This window comes from Melanotaenia boesemani, chromosome 6, assembly GCF_017639745.1.
Source record: "Melanotaenia boesemani isolate fMelBoe1 chromosome 6, fMelBoe1.pri, whole genome shotgun sequence".
Classification (NCBI taxonomy): Eukaryota; Metazoa; Chordata; class Actinopteri; order Atheriniformes; family Melanotaeniidae; genus Melanotaenia; species Melanotaenia boesemani.
The window spans coordinates 14,142,851-14,163,156 of NC_055687.1; the positions used below are offsets into that span (position 1 = coordinate 14,142,851).

Here is a 20,306-nt window from a genome sequence, read left to right on the forward strand (position 1 = left end):
AAAAACAAAATTAAAATAAGGAATCAATACAGCAATGTGAGCTCATGAGAACTTTGTAAATTCAGAAACAGACAGAAAGACAGTGGACACACATTTTGCCAACACATTTATTGCTTTTGGGGGGAATAAACTGGACTTTGGGTTCTATGCATTTCAGATGAGAAAAACCGTTCAGACTGTAAGGTGCAATCGACTGCATCTCAGATGACAGGGGTGCATCAGCAAGACAGTACCAGACCTCATTCTGCATGACTTACTGCATGGCTAGAAACCTGCAGACCAGATCTATCGTTTACTCAAACTGAAAAATGTCCTGATAAAAGACACAGATTGGATACAAAAATCTTTTTTTTTCAGCAAAAATGGACAGAAATTGCTTATAAAACTGTAAATATTACCCTGAGCTCCAAAATCATTCAAGAGTTTAATTAAAGGGGAAAAAAATGTTTTACAAACGTTTCTGCCTTTATTTGTAAGTCTTCCCACTTTTATGAGTGTATGGTACCACAGGATAAATCTCCCTCTAATTTTCTTATTTTTAAACTACTCAACTATCACACAACTATAGTTGTTTATCTTGGGGTTCAGGAAGGGCTACTTTAAGGCTACAAACTTTTAACTGGTGTTCAAACTAACTCATTAGAACATACAAATGGATGATTCACTGGCTTTTATAAACACTACTCAACAATGTCATATGTGTACATTTACATGGATAAGCAGGCAACACAGGCCTGAAAAAGGAAAACTTTCTATAAAGAGAGTGTTAATTCCTGACTCTTTAAGAACATGCAAAGGATATATTTTTGTACTTGGTAGTTTTAAGAGTTTAAGCTTTTCCATCTAGCCAATTGATACTTCTGCCTGAATGCATGAGTGAATACTTGTTTTATTGCTACCATTGAACACAATCGCAAATATTTTTATTTTGTTGTTAGTGAGAAAAAGCAAGAAGCAGGTGAAACTTGAATAATCTTGACAATTGATCCAAGTTTTTTTTTTTGTTTTGTTTTGTTTCTTTTCGCGCTAAACCATGAGCTAATAAGCAATTAAAATATGTAGTACTGTAAGGTCAGTCTATCTGCAAATGTCCTGCTTACTGCAAAGAATAACATGTATAAGATTAAAGCATCAGGTTTTACCTTTTTTTCTTTTTTTTTCTTTTGTAGCGATAGAAATGTTTTATCAGATATTTAACCCCTTACTGAGACATAAAAACAAGAGTCTCCTTCATGAATCCAGTATCAGTGAACACTGAATAAAAGTCCTTTTCTATGATGATGGAAAACAATAAGCTGATGCTAATTAGAGCTCAGTCTCCTGTGTTACAGATGTGGTCTAACTGAGCTTTACTTCTAAAGACTTTGGGTTTATTAACCAATTCCTGGAAAGTTTTTATATAACTTTGTTCGTGTTGTGATACGGGTCTGTTGAAGGACATAATCCTCTTTGGATCACTGGCCTGAGACCTAATCCAAACTGTACTTACAGCGTCTCTGACCGAGCGGATGACAGCCCAGGTGTGACGTCACCCAGCTTCACGAATCTTTACTGAGTCAGCGCGTGGCAGTGCGTGGCAGACCCCGAGTCGGGCTGGTATCAAGAGAAGACGAAAGATAAAACATCTGGAACATAAAGGGCATAATGCTAGATGAAACAAAGCCACTGCGCCGTCTCTTCTCCTTCGCCGTCCACTTTGGGTTCCCCTCAGAGAGAAATAAGTGGGCCACTCGGAACTCCTCGCGGATTTTCGTCTGAGAAGCCTGTGGTACCGAAGTTGCCTCTCAAGTCCTCGCTATGGATCAGTCCGTCGCAATTCAAGAAACTTTAGAAAGGGAAGAAAACTGCATTATAGTATCCTTTGCGACTCGCATGCACTATTTTATGGGTGACCAGAGATTCAACCAAGGATTACCACCTTTAAAACTAAACTGACACCCTCGGTTGAGGATTGTCAGAACTTGGGGTGAGGCCTGAAAGACTGGGCTGTGCCACTTATGTATGTTTTCATAATAATAATGAAAACAGCCTTTTAACTCAGTTTAGGTTTTTAATACAGGAAAAGCTACGACAGCGCAAGCAGATTTTTAGCATACAAACAGGTTTGGTCAGCAGCAACTTGCACCAAAATATCCTGTTCTTATTATTACTGTAGTAATACATATTATCCACTAGATGGCAGCAGTCCATCAGCTTCTTTCACCTTGATGGCAGCGGTGGGAATTAAAAGAATACTGCAAAATATTTGCAACTTGAAATACGTTTTAAGTAAAATATGATGAATGCGTTCAAAATATATCGCCTAGTATAAGTATATCTGCTACTTTTATGAAAGAATTTCATGTATTAATGTTATTAGATGTAAAAAAATGCCTTTATTAGAGTCTTGAAACAGTTCAACAATGAATGTTGTTGCATTTTGTTAATACATGTTAAGATGGGTCTCTTTTGGTGTTACACTGTATAACTATAAAGACAAATTTGTCTTATGGTCTATGAACCATAACCTGTTAAAGTGGCATTTTTTTTCTGTGTCCTTAACTAAATCATAAACATGCTGTCCAATGTGATGTCCTTTTTGATGATATCACAGAAAGTAGACTGCTGGGACTGGTGGAATGTGCTAAAGAACATGCGTAAGTTTTCAACAGCTTAGACAAATTAGCCATAACATTACTTCCTTGGAATATTCTACAACATATCTGTGTAGTGTATAAAAATGGGGCGGCTTTAAACAAAAGTTTTTTTTTTGTTTGTGTAAATCACAGGCTTTAGTCAAAATTGACCATAGACCACAACTCAGCCTTATAAAGTTACCAAAATAATATATTATTATATGCAAGCCCTGAAAAGGTAGTGTTTTTGCAGGGCTGTTATTTTCAGTACTACTTAGCTATTATTTTGTGTAAGCCCACAGCATGTGCCTTCTGTAAAAATATTAATTCAGAATATAAATTCTGATTTCACTTTAAAATGTCTATTAATATTTAATTTACCTTTGCAGAATCTTTATTTATACTCATCGAAGAATGGCCATTACAGCTGATGATGTATCACTAGAGGACATTATCCCCATCTCCCTTGACTTTACTGTTGTCGAAGGTAAACAGAATTTGTCTATAGACTAGAGTATTATAATTTAATTGTTCATATGTATTTCCAAATATAATTAGTTTGAAACCATGTTTAAAGAAAAAACATTCCAAGACATGTTATATTTTGTAAGTAACCTTAAACATTTTTCATGCTGCCCTCATTTTAGTTTCCTCACCGGATGAACTTGTGGTTGTGGGTGAGTTACCTTCATCTCCATCACAGCTCAGTCATAATACAACACGTGGCTGATCCAGTGCATGAAAATGATCTTTGCATTTTTTCACTATCTTTTTTTGCCTGATTGTAGGCACTGATACCAGAGTGAGAATAAGCTACAGAGATGAAGAGGTAGAGCTCAGACTTCCTTTTGGGTCCCACTCTCGGCTCTTCCTTGGCGAAGTCAACAAGGCATGGAGTGGTATGTTCTTTATTCAGCAGCTTGACTAGGTTCATTTTGTCTATTCCAATCATAGTTGTAAGAATTCTTTTGATCAGACAGAAAGTTATTTTTAAGGAGTTGTAATTTTACCTTGACATGTTGACATTCTATCACGTTTCTAAAGAAGACTGAAGAATTCTTACAACTCTAGCATCCAGCCTTTTAAAGATGTCCTTTTTAGATAATTTTAAATTACAGTTGTGAGTTTATTAGAATCTTAAATCAATTTAAGAACCATAATATCATTTGTCTAGGCTTTGTTTTGATAACTGCAGATTTTCACTTCCAAACAATAGATTTCACTAAAAATAAAGCACTAATCTGCTACTACCACATGTCTGAAGGGATGCCTTTTAGTCTTAAGCTGCTTTGAGGGTATATTATGTAAAAACTATTGAATAACTTATACACACAAAGTGAATTTTAGGGGTTAAATGACACAATTAGTTAAATGCACAAATAGCGTCAAGAGTTTAATCGGGCCATGTTCCTGTTCAAAAGTTATCTTGCTTTATTTTTTTTCTAAATGGATTGTACCTCTGAAAGGTTAAACAACACTGTTTTGCTAGTAATGTGTCACATTCACCACCGGCTCATTATATGTACACCAGAAGCCCCATGTTAACATGGATAAAGGCTGATATGTCAACTGTGTCTTTTTTGTGGCTTTCCAAGCTGGTTCCCAAAGCATTTTAACATGCTGAGGGAAAGTAAGGATTTATCATTATCTAATCTTTTTATTTTGCCATTCCTGTCTGTCTTTCTCTAGATGTTTGCAGATCTTCCATGCAGGTACCCAAGTTTGAGTGGACTGACAAATACCAGAAAGCCATGAAAAGCCGATCGGCTGTCAAACAACCCCTTGCGCCCAAGGGCACAACTCCTATTAAATACAATCAGAAACAGAGAACAGGTCTGTCATTTCTTCACTTTTCTTTCCTCCAAATTTGGTCCTCTGATATAAGGGCAGTGAATGACATGTCATGCTCTTCTTTTTGTCTTGTGTCTACTGCTTTGCTATCAAATAGCTGCATCAAGAAGCTGTGCAATTTCACAACTACCACTTCCTTTGAATGCAGTTTGTTTAATCTGCATGAGTTTGAATTCTGCACGTTTGCATGCCATTTCTGAAAAGATGGAGGTGTAAAGAATAACATTAATTAATCTCCATTCCGTTGTAGTGACCCAGTGAAATCACGGCTATTGGCAATAAGTAATTTAGATTATAAATAATAAGAGATATATTGAGTCATGTTAAAAAAAATGCTGTTGTATGTTTTTAAATGTAAGCATACGTGTTTGTGTACTTTCTTTAGATCATGTTGGCCCATTTCATGCAGATATCTTATGTTTGTGCATGCTAGAGCCATGGATTTTTGACAGTTAAAATTTCTATACAAATCACACAGCATCATTGTGACCTGTGCATTGTGTTGTAAAAGGTTGCATGAAGCCTAGTAAGGCAACCAAAACGGTCTTCTACAGTTTTATTCTAGTTTTCTTCCCGAGCCCGTCTTTTTTTTCTTTTTTTTTTTAAAGCATTTCCGGTGTCATTTTTTGCACAGACATGGTTCAGCGCCCTGTCTCTGCAACAGGGGCATGTTAACTCCTCCTTCTGTAACGTTAGCATGGGCAGGTCTGAAACACACTGGACATTGATCTTCTGCACAGAATGCGAGGGAGCGGTACAAGGAGATGTCGAGGGTGATGAGGGACTCTGGTATGAAAATTACTATCATAGTTTCATTTGCTGTTTTTGTCGCGGTGAAAGAAACACCTCGGAAATGGTTACAGAGCAGATATTGGCTAGCTTCCATGGCTAATGCTAAGGGGTAGTAATTCAAAAGGGCTAAATTTAGCCAGATTAGCTAAAGAGCTTTTCGAGTTTGTTAGACGGAACTGTGTCGTTTCTATTTTATGTTTTTCTGAATCCGTGTTGCATTCCTAATGTTATCCAACAGCATAATAATATCAATCTACATTCATTTTTTCGTAGGTGGGAAAAAAGGGAGAAAGCTAATGCTAGCATTGTCCAGATTGTGTTGCTTACTGACACCTGTTGTGGTTGATGTCGCAGTGACGTGACATAGTAGTGACAGTATTGTGCCGTTCATGTACTTGTCCAATTGTCAGTGGGTTACATTGTTATTGTTTAACTATTTTCATATTTGTCCTTCATCATCTGAACTAACATAGCGTCTCACTTCACTACAACTGACTGTTAAAAAAAAAAGAAAGAAAGAAAAAACATCCGACCGCCTCCCAGTGAGATAAAGGTGTTTAATTGCCTTATTTATAGAGATTTATTTAAGAGGAAGGAGTCGTAGAAGGCATTCCTCATACAAGTAAAGTTATTTGCCACATAAATTGTGTAGCAGTGCTTATAGGTGGGGATTATAGAGGGAAGTTGTGTAATGTTGAACTTTGTGCAGTTGTAGTTAAATAGCTGTCGCTGTTTTAACACGGAAGAGTGAGACCTGATGGAATGAATTGACATCTGTGCTGACTGATGATTAAGCCAGATAAAAACAGGCGTGGGCAAATTGCAGCAAGTCGCACTTCATGCAACTCTCCTGTAAGTGGCTAAAAGTGAAATTAAACTCTTTAGCTTGTTCGATACAAGGCCGGCTTTACGCAGGGGCAAGAGGGGGCAGTGCCCCCTCAAACAAACATTCTGCCCCCTCAATCAAATGCGCCGAAATGGGCAAATCTCTCCAAACGCTCTCTCCCCTCTGTACTGAACTCTGTGTGTCGGAGCTTCACAGGATCCATTGTACTGTCTTCAACAAGTCCTTCCCACCACCACAGAAAACAACCAATTAGTGTTTAGTATGCAAATGAGTTGACATACAGCCTGATCTTGCGGTGTCATATTTCTCCCCCTCGTAGAGAGAGCGGCTGCTGAGCTCCAGCGGTAAAACTTATAGAGTAAAGCTCTGTTAAATGTGTTGTAGCGATACTGAATAAATACTTATAATAACAGACGTATTTATTGCATCTATTCTGTCAACTGGGGTTTGTTTCTGTTCTATTTAAACGTGTCTACGCCTGTTAGTAGGAGCAGTGATCAATCACGCACGGGCCATAGATGTGACTGCCTCCTCGGTACTAGACTGAGGGAAAACGAGCTGCGCATATGAGACCCCTCAAGCTCCGCCCAGCCTTTAGTTCAGCATGCTAGTTTGAAGAAAAAAATAACAGAAAGTTTCACTCTACATTCCCGCTGCTTTCAGCAGTTCAGCTCAGAGCTTCATGTATGCCTTGTTGGTTCTTAAAATTTTGATGAAGGATCATTTAGTTTTTACTCATTTTCATTTATTATTATCATTATTTCCCCCTGAAGGTTCACTGCCTTATTTTGGTAGGGGGTTTAATTTTTTGCTCTGTTATTGTTGTGCTTGATAGTTATGATTCTTTAATCATTATGGTCTATATACAGACAGAAACAAACACACAGATAGTTGAGTTTATTGTTATTAGTTTCAAATTTATTCAAAATGCTTAGACATCTAATGGCTGTCCAATAGGGCAATTGTTATTTTGTTGGTTGTTAAAGCTTTGATAATGGATCATTCTTTTCTATTTTCTTACTTCATTTTGTTATTGATATTTTCTGTTCCCCCCCTGAGGGATTGCCACCTTATTGTGGTCAGGGGGTTTGCGTGCCTCAGTGACTCTAAGAGCTATACCAGCAGGAGCTTTGGTTTCAGGTGGGACACCCAAGCTGGACAGGTCTTAGAGTAGAGGCCTGACAAAGTGCAATCCATTTCTTTGAAGTTGGACTCCACTAACAGCACAGTTCCGTTGAAGAAACACTTAAAAAACAACAACAAGAAAATGCTGAAGTATGTACTCATAATGCCCCCTTCAAATTTATGCCTGCCCCCTCATGTATGCATTCCTAGAACCGGCCCTGGTTCGATATATTAAAGCATGTGCAGAAATGTAAAGTAAGCCATGTAATAACATAGTTTCTCACACAGAGAAACCTTATGAGGACAGACACTTGGTTGCAAATAGTCTGAATCGAATAGGCAGTAACAAATTTACACATGCAAAAAGTTGCATTCATTTGACAGTTGATCGAATACTGCTACATTTTCTTATTAGTATGATAAGTGCATGTGTAGCCAGTCTGTTTTGACTCTTAGTTTTCTTCATATTAATTCATATTTGTAGCGCTTTTGCTACTACATTTATGATGAACACACACAGCAATACACGTTAAGCGCTTGAATCAAACCAACATCTCTGGTGGTTTGAGTTTTATTACCAATTTCCTTACACCCAAATGACTTATACTTACATGTGTTTTTGCATCTCAACTCAGAAAAAGTCTGTTTGACTGTTAATAGTGTGTTGTCCAAGTCCTCCTGTTGTAGCAGTTTGCTGGAAGTTTTGTCAGTTAAACAAAAAGGTCATTCTGGTTCGCACAATAACAGTGGTTAGTAAAAATGCCACTTGATCCTTCTGGGAATAGTTTTAAATTGCGTTTACATTTGCTTTTACCTGGCTTAACATATTCTAGGTTTTGAAAATATTTTCATATATATATGTAAGTGAAGTAGTCCACATAAGAATTTGTAACAGCTCAGCCTCTTTGCTCTGTGCAAGGCACAACCCGTTTCCTTAGTCAAATTGGTGTTATGAGAACATTTCCTTTGTAAAACAAAGAAGTAGCAGTGATAGCAGTGATGAGCTGTGCTGTACATTCAGTTCACATTTACTTTTACTTTAATCTAATTTGAATCGTGATGGAAGTGAGTATAACCATAATGTTCTGCTAAAACAGTGTCTTCCAGGTCAAAACTCATGATTATATGGATGAGAAGTAATGTTTTTAAATTTATAGTAATATACTTTTTTACGTGTACCCTCTGTCCTCAGACAAATAAGAAAACAAATGCAATATAGATTAACATCTGGCTTTAAAAGACGTATTGACTAATTCAAAGTCAAAGAGGACATCATCTTCTGGGTCATTATCCAGTGCTCCTGGTCAGGTGCAGCCTTGGCTGAGCCTGCTATAGCTATGTAGTTTAATTTCCTCAGCTCAGAACTCAGCTTTCCCTTTCAGCAGAGCCAGTTATGTTCCCTGCCAAGCTGCTAGAGACAGGGCCCATGCTGTCTCATACTTCACACTCGGCCATTAAATCCAGCTACTTAGAATGCAATAACTGTAGCCAACTGCAAAAGGCAGTCTCAGTAGATTAAGCACAATAACTAAGCTTTGACTTGGCATTGTTAAGATTGGCATGTTTGTCCTAGTTATTATTTGATTTACTAACAGCTTTAATAATTAAACAACTGAAATATTGGTTTGCTAAAGGAAGGGTTTGTTCTTTTTTCATAGTCAGTATTTCATGAAGCTGAAAGACACAGTGACACTCTCTTCAGTCTTAACTGCTAACCTGTAAGCAAGCTATTAATCTGCTGCAGTAAATTTGACTTTTATGTCATGTTTTATGTCGCCTGATCTTCCAAAACAGAAAAATCATCAGATAAAAAGGGAACATTGGAAGAGGAAAAAGGTTCCAACAGTGGCACACAGCACAGATCATTTTCCAGCCCAGAAAGGTAAAGTCCTTGTTTTTGTTGTGTGTTGTTACTCTCAAAACCAAGCTGTGTAATTTTACAAAGTGGCTGTTGAAGTTTGAGTATATTGGAAGAGCTGTGCAGTTAATCAGAATGTATTTTCAGTTCTGCTTCACATGATTTAAAAATAAGAAACAATCAAGAAAAACAAGTTTTTTTTCTGCACATTTTACACCTGGGAGCAACCTTTTCCTGTATAGCTGCTGACACGCCTTTCCCCTGCCTTAAAAATCCCAAACTCATTACTCCCCAGGCTTTGTAGCCAGACAGACCCATGCATTGTACAGTAAACCTTCAATCTTGGTCAAAATTGCATGAAATGGATCAAAAGTAGAAAAGAGAGACAAGGCAGTTTCCTTTCCAGCAGCAGCTGATGATTATTATTAGTGATTCCACTTAATACAATTTCAAATGCATTATGTATGAAAATTAGCTTTGCTTGTCAATTTTGTACTTGCTTGAAAAGTTAAGCTCTAAAGCATTTGCGTTCAGTTGTTTAACCAAGAAACTTCTTGGAACAGAGCCTCAGCATGACAATGGTGTTTGATTACATTAAATTCCTGAAAAATAGCCGTTTGCACTGCAGACATATTACGTTTCTTTGTCTTCTCTCAACCTCATCACATATTGACAATGTGAAAATAGATCTTCATTACATAGCTCTGTTTTGCTGTTTTAGATGTAAGAAAACCTTTGATATCTTATAGTAAGCTATATATACTGAAATAAGGCCACAAAGTTAACCAAAGTGCTAAACAGAGACAGTAACGTGCAAACGTGCAATTTCTGATCACTCTAACTCTTATCTGCTCTGAAATCACACCAGCGGGACAGAAGGGTTTTTATCTTTTTCCTTCTCTGCTGCTAACTGTTTCCATTTCCTTTTCTGATATGGTGTGCAGTCAGGGCATCTCTAGTCGAGAAGACCGTGATGACCTGGTGCGCTCGTCCAGCCACACCACATCAAACAAAGCTCAGATATTGGCCATGCCGCAGTTTGGCCTCCGTGACAACCTCATAAAGTGTGAGCTGCTGAAAAAAGAAGACGTGTACACCTATCTGGAGCACTTCAGGTATGATAGTTTTAATTCTGTGTTGCATTAGTTTGAATGCAAAAATGTCATTTCAGTCATGTCTAGGTCTTTCAAACATCTTGCTTATTTAATGTAAAGGAGTGTGGTATTAGGATTTAGAAGCAAGAAAACTGAACATATCTTTACCACAGTATTTTGGGATTAAAACTTTCTTGTAGCTTTTTTAAAGTCTACATTATGAAGTATACCCCAACTCTGCACAAAAACTCATTTAGGAGGTGACGGCTCCCTTTTGTTGGTCAGTTAAAACAAAGAAATAAAATTAAAAAATAGTTAGAAGACATCGTGTACAGGGTCAGTGTGCTCCCTTGGTGTTTCTGTGTACACAGTTGAAATTTCAGAAGTGTTGTGTAAAAAGAATGAGGCAACATTTGTGGGTTTTGTGTTGCTGTGTGAACTAAATTAAGCGCTGTTATGTCCGACACACCAAACTAGCAGTCTTATCATGCTGTGGCTCAGCATGTAGCTCTTTCAGGTCAGTGTTCATCTGAGACATGAGCATTGTAATGTCATAAAAAAAAAAAAAAAAAGTGGATTTGGCTTTTAACCACATTACCTACTGTTGAAAGATCTGTGTAATAACATGAAGAATAACCAACGAATCTTAAATGTGTAATGTAAACAAGGATGTATGCTAAACTTTTGCTGAACATTTAAAATAGTAACCAACATACAAAGTTTGTTGTAAGTGTAAATAATTAGCCTAATCAGAAAATGACAGATAAACACAAAATGCTGTGTTGTGACAGATAACTTTTTATCTGTTATAGTATATACAGAAATGTACCAATATACATGTTTATGGAAAGCATCTGATACATGATTTTTTTTTCTTTATTTATTTATTGTTTGTATAAATACATCTCTATTTCTGTGGGTAATTGTGGCCAGGACAACCAGAAAAGAAAGTGATGTATTGTCATTACTCACAATCAAAACAAAAGAGCTCCTTGCTGCGTCTGTTTAAGGGCATGTGCAAAACGGCTTCTGCTCGAAGGTCATATGTTGGGCTATTGTATGGAAGGCAGCCGGTTTTAAGCTAGATCTGCAGAACAAATCTCAGTGGGGATGTAAATGACAAGGGCTTGGCCCTCTCAGAATGTCTCAAAATTGATGTGCCCTTCAGCAACCCATTTACGTCTCAGTGAATCTAGTCAGTGGCCAGCAAATAAAATGTTATTCTTCTCTGTTTGTACTATAAGCAATTTATGGTATGTTATTTATTTTAAATTCCATTATTCTTTACTTTTATAATCAAGATTTCTCTTTAACTGCTAATGTAGTTAAATTTTACTACTTTTATTTATTTTTCCCCCGGCCCCCACCCTGATAGGTTTTACATAAATGGCAATGGCAAATGGCAAATATTTTTTATTTGAGCAGAGTTTTGCAAAACAAATTTTGACAAGTACATCAGCTTTATAATCCAAAAAAAGAAAAGAAAAAATAATAATAAACACAAAACTTGCCCAAATGGAGTAGACCGAAGCAGAATGCTTATAGATGTCTACCCCTAGCAATCATTTGGGTTGGGAGATGTTTGTAGGTGTTAAAGATCTTTTATCACTCCTATGTATCTTTTTTTTTTTTACTAATTAATTGTGTGGCTCTTGTGACGAGAAGTCTCCCACCCCATTAAAAATGAGTTGATTTGTCATTGGGTGCTTTCTGGCAGCAGTGTTATCACAAGTGTCACAAATGCTTAACCCACTGTCACTGATACTCTGCTGATATTGGCGTGAGGCTAGCAGTCGTGTGATGCTAATGTGACCTGTTGTACTGAAACCAAAGGAAGAAACGCGTCACAAGAAGGTCGTGTCAGTTCTTTTTTTTTTTTTTTTTTTTTGTGTAGCCTTTACTGCATCAGTGAACCATTCAGATAGAAGCCCACTTTAACTGAGTGCCACAGCTTCTTGTTCATATATAAAGAGTTGTATAGATTTGTTTTAATATATGCAGTGCAGATATATTTTTATTGTCTGTGACACAATTTGATAATAAATGGAGTGGTACCACTTCCTTGCTGCTACTCGAATACATGACAAGTGCATCATGATTAGAATATAACTAAAAAAAACTTAAAATAGAGACAGAGACAGGGAAGAGAACAGATGGTTTTAATGCATGAAATACTTTTCTTCTCTTTGAGGTCATTTTTGTGGCTTAAAACAACTTAGTTTGGTTCTTGTGAGCTTTTGTCACACCAGTCTGTGTTCATGAGTAAGACAAAAAGCTGCTGTGGTCATTGTGCATAAGAAAGCCTGTAGACATAATTCATTGTATTGAAGCAAAGACTAAATGTAGAACGCTTATAGATTTGCTTGAGACTGTCAGACTTAACAGGATCAGCTGAAGTTTAGCGAGTCTCTTTTTTCCTTTGTGTCGTTCTGCTTCAGTTTTTTTCTTGGCACGTACAATGTGAATGGACAGACACCAAAGGAAAGCCTCCGTCCTTGGCTGAGCTGCACTTTCAACCCTCCTGACATGTACTGCGTGGGGTAAGTCATGTTGCTGAAGAAGATCTCTGCAATTCTCTGTTTAATCCCATTACAAAGACCGACATATACTGCTCAAACCTCTGATAGATGCTCTGCAGCCATGCAACCAGTTTTAAGTGAAGAACAAGCCCACTCGCAGACTTCAGCAGTGGATGCTCAATAATCCTGCCTACGTTTCAGTTTGCTGCTTTGGTGTTAAGGAGTGGAAAAGTTTAGTGAATACCACAGCAGTTTTGGAAGAAGTGAGAATCAAACTCAATAAGTTTTTACTGTCTTTATAGTTTTCAGGAACTTGACCTCAGCAAAGAGGCTTTTTTCTTCAGTGACACCCCTAAGGAGTTGGAGTGGATGAAGGCCGTGTCTGAGGGTTTGCATCCAGAAGCCAAGTATGCCTTAGTAAGCAGCTCTCTTTTTTTCAAATCCTGTTTTGATGTTATTATCTTTTGTCTGTCTTAAAGGGAGCCAGTAGCAACTGTTTGCTTACAAGAACAGTTAGTGTTCTAACTTTTATTTATTTATGTATTTACTGTCATCTATTTCCCTTTTCTCAGAGTGCTGACTCTGACTTATTAGCTTCCTCATTTGTTTGCTTGGCTGGTCTGTTCAAGTGATTTTACGAATTTACAGGATGTGTGTCTGAGTGGAGAAGCTAGTATAATAACATGTCATTCCTTCTTCCACACTTGGCTGATCTGCTACCGACACTGTTTAACTCAGCCAGCTGAAAAATAAATGCCTCCACATTAGTATCTAAATGTTGACTCATGTGGGATTGATGAGTAGTCTGACTGAAAAGTTTACCTACTCTATATCAGCTTCCTACTCTGTGATTTATATTTTCCACCTCTGTTTATCTTAAGATAAGATGTGATGAGATTGAATGTTTTACTTTTTGTTCTTCTAATAAACATTTAAAATCTTGATATTAGCAGCGGCGACTTCACTGTGATAATAACTTTTAAAAAGATTGCATTTGAATTACTGAATATATCTTTCTTTTAAGTGTTATAACTCAGATCTGTAAACTCTTTTGTTAAACTTTTGCTGTTCTAGGTGAAGTTGGTGCGTCTTGTGGGTATTATGCTGATCTTCTATGTGAAGAAGGAGCATGCAGAGTTCATCGCTGATGTGGAGGCTGAGACTGTGGGCACTGGTATCATGGGAAGGATGGTGAGGATTGTTTTTACAGAACCCTTTATCTTATTGTTTTCTAACGTTTTAAGATTTTGCATTACAAAGGCACTATAGTCCATCGGAATTCCAGATAAGTTAATGTGTGTGCTATGACTGCAGCAGGAAGAGAACAAAAGATAAAGGGTGTTGCTCACCTTCTTTTGTTTCTTTTCTTCTTTTTTTTTTTAGAGTAGTAATGGCATGGTTCCTTTAAATATTAAGAAAATACATCTGCTAGCTAGTAATTTCTGTATTTTAAATTGTACTAGTATTGTTTGGCTTCTCATATAATGCATTTGTATTATTAATGGCTGTACACATCAATATGAGACTTAGAAGTAAAGAAAATGTTTGCTTCAACAACAGCCATGTTGTTTCACCCACAACTAAAAGCAAATTGTAAAGATAAAAGGCCATACAATCCAAATGCTTTGATGTAATGATAAAATAAAAAATTCAGTCTTCTCTGAACTCATCACTTGGGTGCTTATTTATCCTGAGCTTCATTCTTTATTCCCACGCATTGTTTGAGAATAGATTATTCTGGTCTCAAATACAGCCATGCTTACTGCAGCCTAGGCCAGAAGGCTGTCTACTGACTAGTGGAGAGTCTGGTTAGGCAGCTCCATCTTTTCCTGCAGATATTAGAGATTGGTTTGTAATCTGTACCAGGATTCATATGAAATAGGAGAAAATATTGTTTTGTTTTGAAACAATTCAGCCTTTCTTTACTTTTACTTTCAGGAGTTTGATATAACCATTCTCACTGGATTTTTTTTTTTAACTTTATTTAATCTTTTACCCATTCACAGGGAAACAAGGGTGCTGTTTCAATCCGTTTTCGTTTCCACAATTCTGATATCTGTGTCGTCAACTCTCACCTTGCTGCTCACGTTGAAGAATATGAAAGGCGTAATCAGGACTACAAAGATATCTGCGGTCGTCTCCAGTTTCGGCAGCTTGACCCTACTCAGCCTCCACTCACAATCATGAAGCACGAGTACGTAAATAGTAGAATGTCATAGTAACACTGTGGTCCAAATGGATTTAAAGGTGTTTGTGTATATATTATGTTGCTGCATCAAAATAGAATATATAGTAAGTACACCTGACTGAGAATTAGCTACACAATCTTCTATTCCTGAAAGGTATTTGCTATTTTGCTTATGTTTATGTTTCTGCTTTTCTTTCCATAATTTCTTAATCAGTGTGGTTTTATGGATCGGGGACCTTAACTACAGAATTAGCGACCTTGACGATGACACTGTGAAAGACCTCATTAGAAAGAAGGACTTTGAGACACTGCACACTTATGATCAGGTGATGTTTGATAATGATCTCTATTTATTTGTTTAAATAGTGCCGACTCATCATTTGTGTTCATGATTAATGATATTTATCTGCTGTATGTGGTCCTCAGCTCAAGAGGCAGATCGATGAAGAGGCTGTATTTGTTGGCTTTCAGGAAGGAGAGATTGATTTCCAGCCCACCTACAAATATGACACTGGCTCTGATAAATGGGATACAAGGTAATTTCTTATTGAATCCTGACTGTAAATGGAATAATACATTATTTTTAGAGGTGCATCAATATTGACTGGTGTAATGGTCATAATCAAATAAGTTGAGGAAAAAAGTTGTGTTTTGAAACACGGAGAACAATTCAATCCATCCAGAGAATGTTTTTCTCTCAAATATTTACTTCCATCTCCTCTATGAAATATTTATCAAGCACATTTTAAAGTCACAAATGTATCTTTATTTACTCCACAGCACAACTTCACCAAGCCACAAAAATACACCACAGTATCATTATGTTCAAATTTAAGGTTGAAGACTGCAGTAATGCAGAGTGGATATATCAGCACATTAAAAAGACGCAGCTCTGTGCAGTCTTTAAACAGCTTGCTTTGCATTTGCAGGTGAAACATGTGCAAGAACAGCTTACATTGCACCACAGGGGCGTAATAAGAATACAAACTTCAATTTGTTTTGGTGGCCTCAGTAAATTAGTTAAGCCACCCAGTTGTTCCGTTAATTAACATTATCTCAAAACATCCTCCACAGTTAATGTGGCTATGAACTGCGAAGCAGTGTTGTGCTATTTTGTTTATTCTTACCACTTAACAGAATTCCCCTGCAGGGATCATATGAACCTTAAAAGTATATGTACAATTAAACTATGAGACACATGCTCTTTCAGCTTTGTGTACTGTGGATGTAATTCTTAAGAATAATTGTCTATTTCTTTGTCTGAATTTAGTGAAAAGTGTCGCATTCCTGCGTGGTGTGACCGGATCCTGTGGAGAGGGAAGAATATCAAGCAGCAGTATTACCAGAGTCATATGGCTCTGAAAACCAGTGACCACAAACCTGTCAGTTCCCTGCTCATCATTGGGGTAAATGCTTAGTCTTTTTAACTTGTTTCATGTTTAATTCAGTTTTGGTTTGTAGTGTTAAAAAGATGCATTGTGTCTCTTCTGAGACATATTAGATATGCCAGTGAATGTCAAATACCATTTTTAAAAACACATTATATGTCAGTGCAGTATTTTTATTGTGTCCATCTTACATATATGTATACTGAAAATGTTTGTACTTGCTCATGTCTGTTGCAACAGATCAAGAGAATAAATGCTGAGGATTACAAGAAGACCTTTGAAGAGATAGTACGCAATATAGACAAAATGGAGAATGAATGTATTCCATCTGTAACTTTGTCTAAGCGAGAGGTAAAGTTGTTTTGTTTATACACACACACATACGCACTGTATATTGTTTCACCCCATAAATGATCATGTAATAGGAGCTGCAATATATTTGGTACTCTTACAATCAGTTGCCTTCTCATTATGTTGTTTTAATATACTTTGTGCCAGCAACAGGATATCTAATGGGGATATGTAAAGGGTGCAATACCATCACATTTAGTATCTTGTTTTCATCATCTTTTCCAAATCTATTTTCTTTCAGTTCCACTTCAAAGACGTGAAGTTCATGCAACACCAGGCAGAGACATTGAGCCTCATGAATGATGGGCAAGTCCCATGTCAGTTTGAGTTTATTCAGAAGCCGAATGAGCCCACATACTGCAAGCCCTGGCTCACAGCCAACCCTCCCAAAGGCTTCATTCCTCAGGGTGAGCAACGTCAGTCAATTTAATCAAAGAGCTACAGATTTTCCATCAGTATCCTGCTCTTAGTCTGATCCTCTAACCATTATGTGATCATTCTTTTTTATTATCACTATTATTACTATTACTTTTAAAAGATAAACTTTCATCCTAGGTATCTGTAACATTAGCTTTTTTGTGGTGCTTTGTAAATCATGAAACACTTACCACATACAGTTTATAGTGACGTTAATACAATGAGCTATTCTCCTCCTAAAATTGTGTATGCATTTTTTTTTTATCTAGGTGGTACTGTGGATATTGAGCTTGAGGTTTTTGTAAACCGTTCGACAGCACCTGGTCTCAACTGCGGCAAGCAGCAGATTGAAGACATCCTGGTTCTCCACCTAGAGCGGGGCAAGGACTACTTTATCTCAATAACAGGGAACTATCTGTCGAGCTGCTATGGCACCTCTATATATTCGTTGTGTCAGCTAAGGGAACCAGTTCAAGAAATGCCACAAGAGACCCTCCGTGAGCTGGTTAGTTCCCCCTTGAAACTGCTATTTCTCTCAGCGTTGCAGTTTTGTAACTGTATTGAGTTTGTTTTAACCTTTTTGCTTTATTTTTATAAGGCTGATGTGTCTCCATCTGAGAATACAGCAACCACTGAAAAGCCTCTCGACATTCCTAAAGAGCTTTGGATGATGGTGGATCACTTATTCCGTTATGCAGTCAAACAGGTCAGAAAACTAGACGGTGATGCCTCAGTTGAAATAAAATCAAGTTAGCTGTGCTAATACTTAGTTTTGGCAGTTTTAGATGTATAACTACCTTTAGCCTCCTCTGGATTTTTGCTTATAAAGAGAACTAACTTAAAATGTTTGCACGTCACAAGAATAAAAGGATAATGATGGGATTTTTACACCTCTATTTACCCCATGTTTTGTGGGACACAAGTATCACAAATTTGTCCAATATTGAGTGACATTGCTATGGCTGACAACTGCAAAATTCTAGCAAAGTAATCCAAGTGGGATTTGTCAGCATCAAAGTAAAATACAGTAGCTTGCTCTTGCCCAGCAATGCTTTTGTGTGCATTTACCAAGAGCATCCAAATAATTTATTTAATAAAATTACCTTAATTGTGTTTGCAGCAGGTCTCTTTACTCTTGAAGCAACATTTTTCTTTAGGAAAAAAGTACTTGATATTGAATTGCTCCTCCTATATGATTGGTAGTTTGATATTTATGTCATTCGTTTATTTGTTTCCATTGCATGGTATGCTCAGCTTAATTGTGCTCACTTTTTGAAGTGGGTATTTTGTTTTTTACAACACACTCTATTACCATGACATTGCATTCTTGTAGAATGATCATTAGACTGTGAAAAGTCAGGACCACTTGTAAAAAAATGGTCCGAGCCTGTCAATACCAAATTTGAGCTCTGTCACTAAGATGCAGATAAGCTCACCTTTGGTTACCTTGTAGCCACTGGCAGAATTTTCCTCACAAAATCTGAAAAGAATAGTGTGCATTAAAGTTTTTGAGACTACACAGAGCCAGAAATTTAATATATTCACACAGTATAATGTTTTGCTTAAGGGATTTTATCTTGATTTCTCTCTTTGTTTGTTTAACCCATTATCTAAATAATTTAAACACTCACTTGATCTCTGAGGTAAAGTTCAGGCACACTGCAATTAAAATGTGTTGGCTTTTATTTACAGGAAGACATATTTCAGCAGCCTGGATTACGGAGTGAATTTGCAGAAATAAGGGATTGTCTTGACACAGGGATGCCAGATTCCCTTCGTATCCTTCAAAAAAATCCCTATGGATTATTTATGAACAGGTTCCTATTATAGAAACCCTGAAGACGTTGGGTGATCTGTGCCTGATTTGTTGCTTTGTTATTGAGCCTCAACACACTGCTATGATCTGAACATCTGAGTTAGATAATCACAAATTTATTAACCCTGTAATTCTGTCTAGATAGAAATGCTGTTTTAAATCTGAATGTCAGAACATCACCCTCATAGTTATTTTCAGATACGATTCACTGCAAAACAGAAGTATCCCATCAAATTCCGATCAATGAAATTGAAAGGCTTTTTAATTTTTAAGAAAGGCTTGAAAATGTTACAGTATCATTTATTCTTATCGCCACTTTAAAAACATCCATATTTTGTACAAGAATTACAACCTTGACTCTTTGCTGACTTGCAGCGGGCAGTAACCACTCTGTGGCAGAGGCCTTGCTTCTGTTCCTAGATGCCCTCCCAGAGCCTGTGGTCCCCTACTCTTTTTACCAGCAGTGCCTAGAATACTGCTCTAATGCCAGCCAGTGTGAGAAAGTATGTGAAATGACCTGTGGAGATTCACTTGACTGTTCTGAGACATGTTTAATTATAATACTCTGGGGTTTTAAATGATTTTTTTATTTGTTTGTGTTTTTTATCTTTAGGTTATTTCCATGCTACCTCAGTGCCATAAAAATGTGTTCAACTATTTAGCTGCCTTTCTCCGTGAGCTCTTGAAGAATTCTGCTAGCAATCGATTAGATGTTGGCATCTTGGGTAAGAACATACTCGGACAGAATATGGAAAAGATAATAAAATAATATTACATCATATATTTCTCACTAGCTTACATTGTTCTGTGTATAGAAGGAAATTTGTGTGCAGGAAATGTACCAAAAATATGTTTTGCTTATAAACTTTCCACAACCTTGGGACCAAAGAAGAAAGTACAGCATAACATGATTTTGAAGTCTTATGCAGCAAGAATAAGACATTTTCTTTTTGCACAGCCACCATTTTTGCCTCCTTGATCCTGAGGTCACCTAGGAAGCAGGATCTTGCAGAGAAGAGGAAGACTCAAGAATTCTTTCAACACTTCCTGATCCAAGGCTCCTCCTAAATGGAGAGTTCATTATATTTGCTAAAGCTGAACACTAAAACCTATAATGCCCAGTATTTTAAATAAACTGTAATGATTTATTATGATTGCTGATGGCTCTTTGTACAAACATGTAGTAATAGTGAAATGAGAGATGAGTATTAGTTTGAAAACAATTCTTATTTTCTATTGATGCACATTTTATTGTATATCATCGATCATCTGTAGAAGCCTAACAGTTTTTAATGTATATGTTTTATTTAAATAATAATTTGTATTTTAATGTTTCTGATCTCTGTATTGTTGTTTTGTTTTTTTTTTACATAAAAAAGCTTTTATAAAGGGATGTATCAATTGTGATTTTTTTTTTTTTTTTTTTTTTTTTGGTTCACACTCCA

At 36.9% G+C, this 20,306-nt stretch overlaps 1 protein-coding gene across 3 annotated transcripts; it reads left to right on the forward strand.

Moving 5' to 3' along the window:
* The first annotated feature begins 1,569 nt into the window (after positions 1-1,569).
* inpp5b (inositol polyphosphate-5-phosphatase B) lies at positions 1,570-20,207 on the forward strand. 3 transcript variants are annotated; one of them, XM_041988218.1, is made up of 23 exons: positions 1,572-1,854; positions 2,557-2,636; positions 3,005-3,102; positions 3,263-3,292; positions 3,404-3,514; positions 4,305-4,448; positions 9,025-9,112; positions 10,033-10,203; positions 12,621-12,722; positions 13,004-13,118; positions 13,776-13,892; positions 14,708-14,895; positions 15,104-15,215; positions 15,316-15,425; positions 16,160-16,295; positions 16,518-16,628; positions 16,870-17,035; positions 17,315-17,550; positions 17,644-17,751; positions 18,738-18,822; positions 19,237-19,364; positions 19,475-19,586; positions 19,820-20,207. In XM_041988218.1, exons 1-23 carry the CDS (start codon positions 1,798-1,800, stop codon positions 19,927-19,929), a joined length of 2,715 nt encoding a protein of 904 aa, XP_041844152.1. In that variant the 5' UTR covers positions 1,572-1,797; the 3' UTR covers positions 19,930-20,207. The 3 variants fall into 3 exon arrangements, with proteins under 3 accessions (XP_041844151.1, XP_041844152.1, XP_041844153.1); XM_041988217.1 differs by having other exon boundaries at positions 1,570-1,854; positions 17,315-17,751; XM_041988219.1 differs by lacking the exons at positions 1,572-1,854; positions 2,557-2,636; positions 3,005-3,102; ... (1 more) ...; positions 3,404-3,514; positions 4,305-4,448 and adding an exon at positions 5,109-5,255 and having other exon boundaries at positions 17,315-17,751.
* The last annotated feature ends 99 nt before the right edge of the window (positions 20,208-20,306 follow it).

Coding starts and splice junctions, on each gene's coding strand:
- inpp5b (XM_041988217.1), top strand. CDS start 1,798: ATGGATCAGTCCGTCGCAATTCAAGAAACTTTAGAAAGGGAAGAAAAC. Junction 2,637..3,004: donor GAATGTGCTAAAGAACATGC/GTAAGTTTTCAA, acceptor TTACCTTTGCAG/AATCTTTATTTATACTCATC. Junction 13,119..13,775: donor CAGAAGCCAAGTATGCCTTA/GTAAGCAGCTCT, acceptor TTGCTGTTCTAG/GTGAAGTTGGTGCGTCTTGT.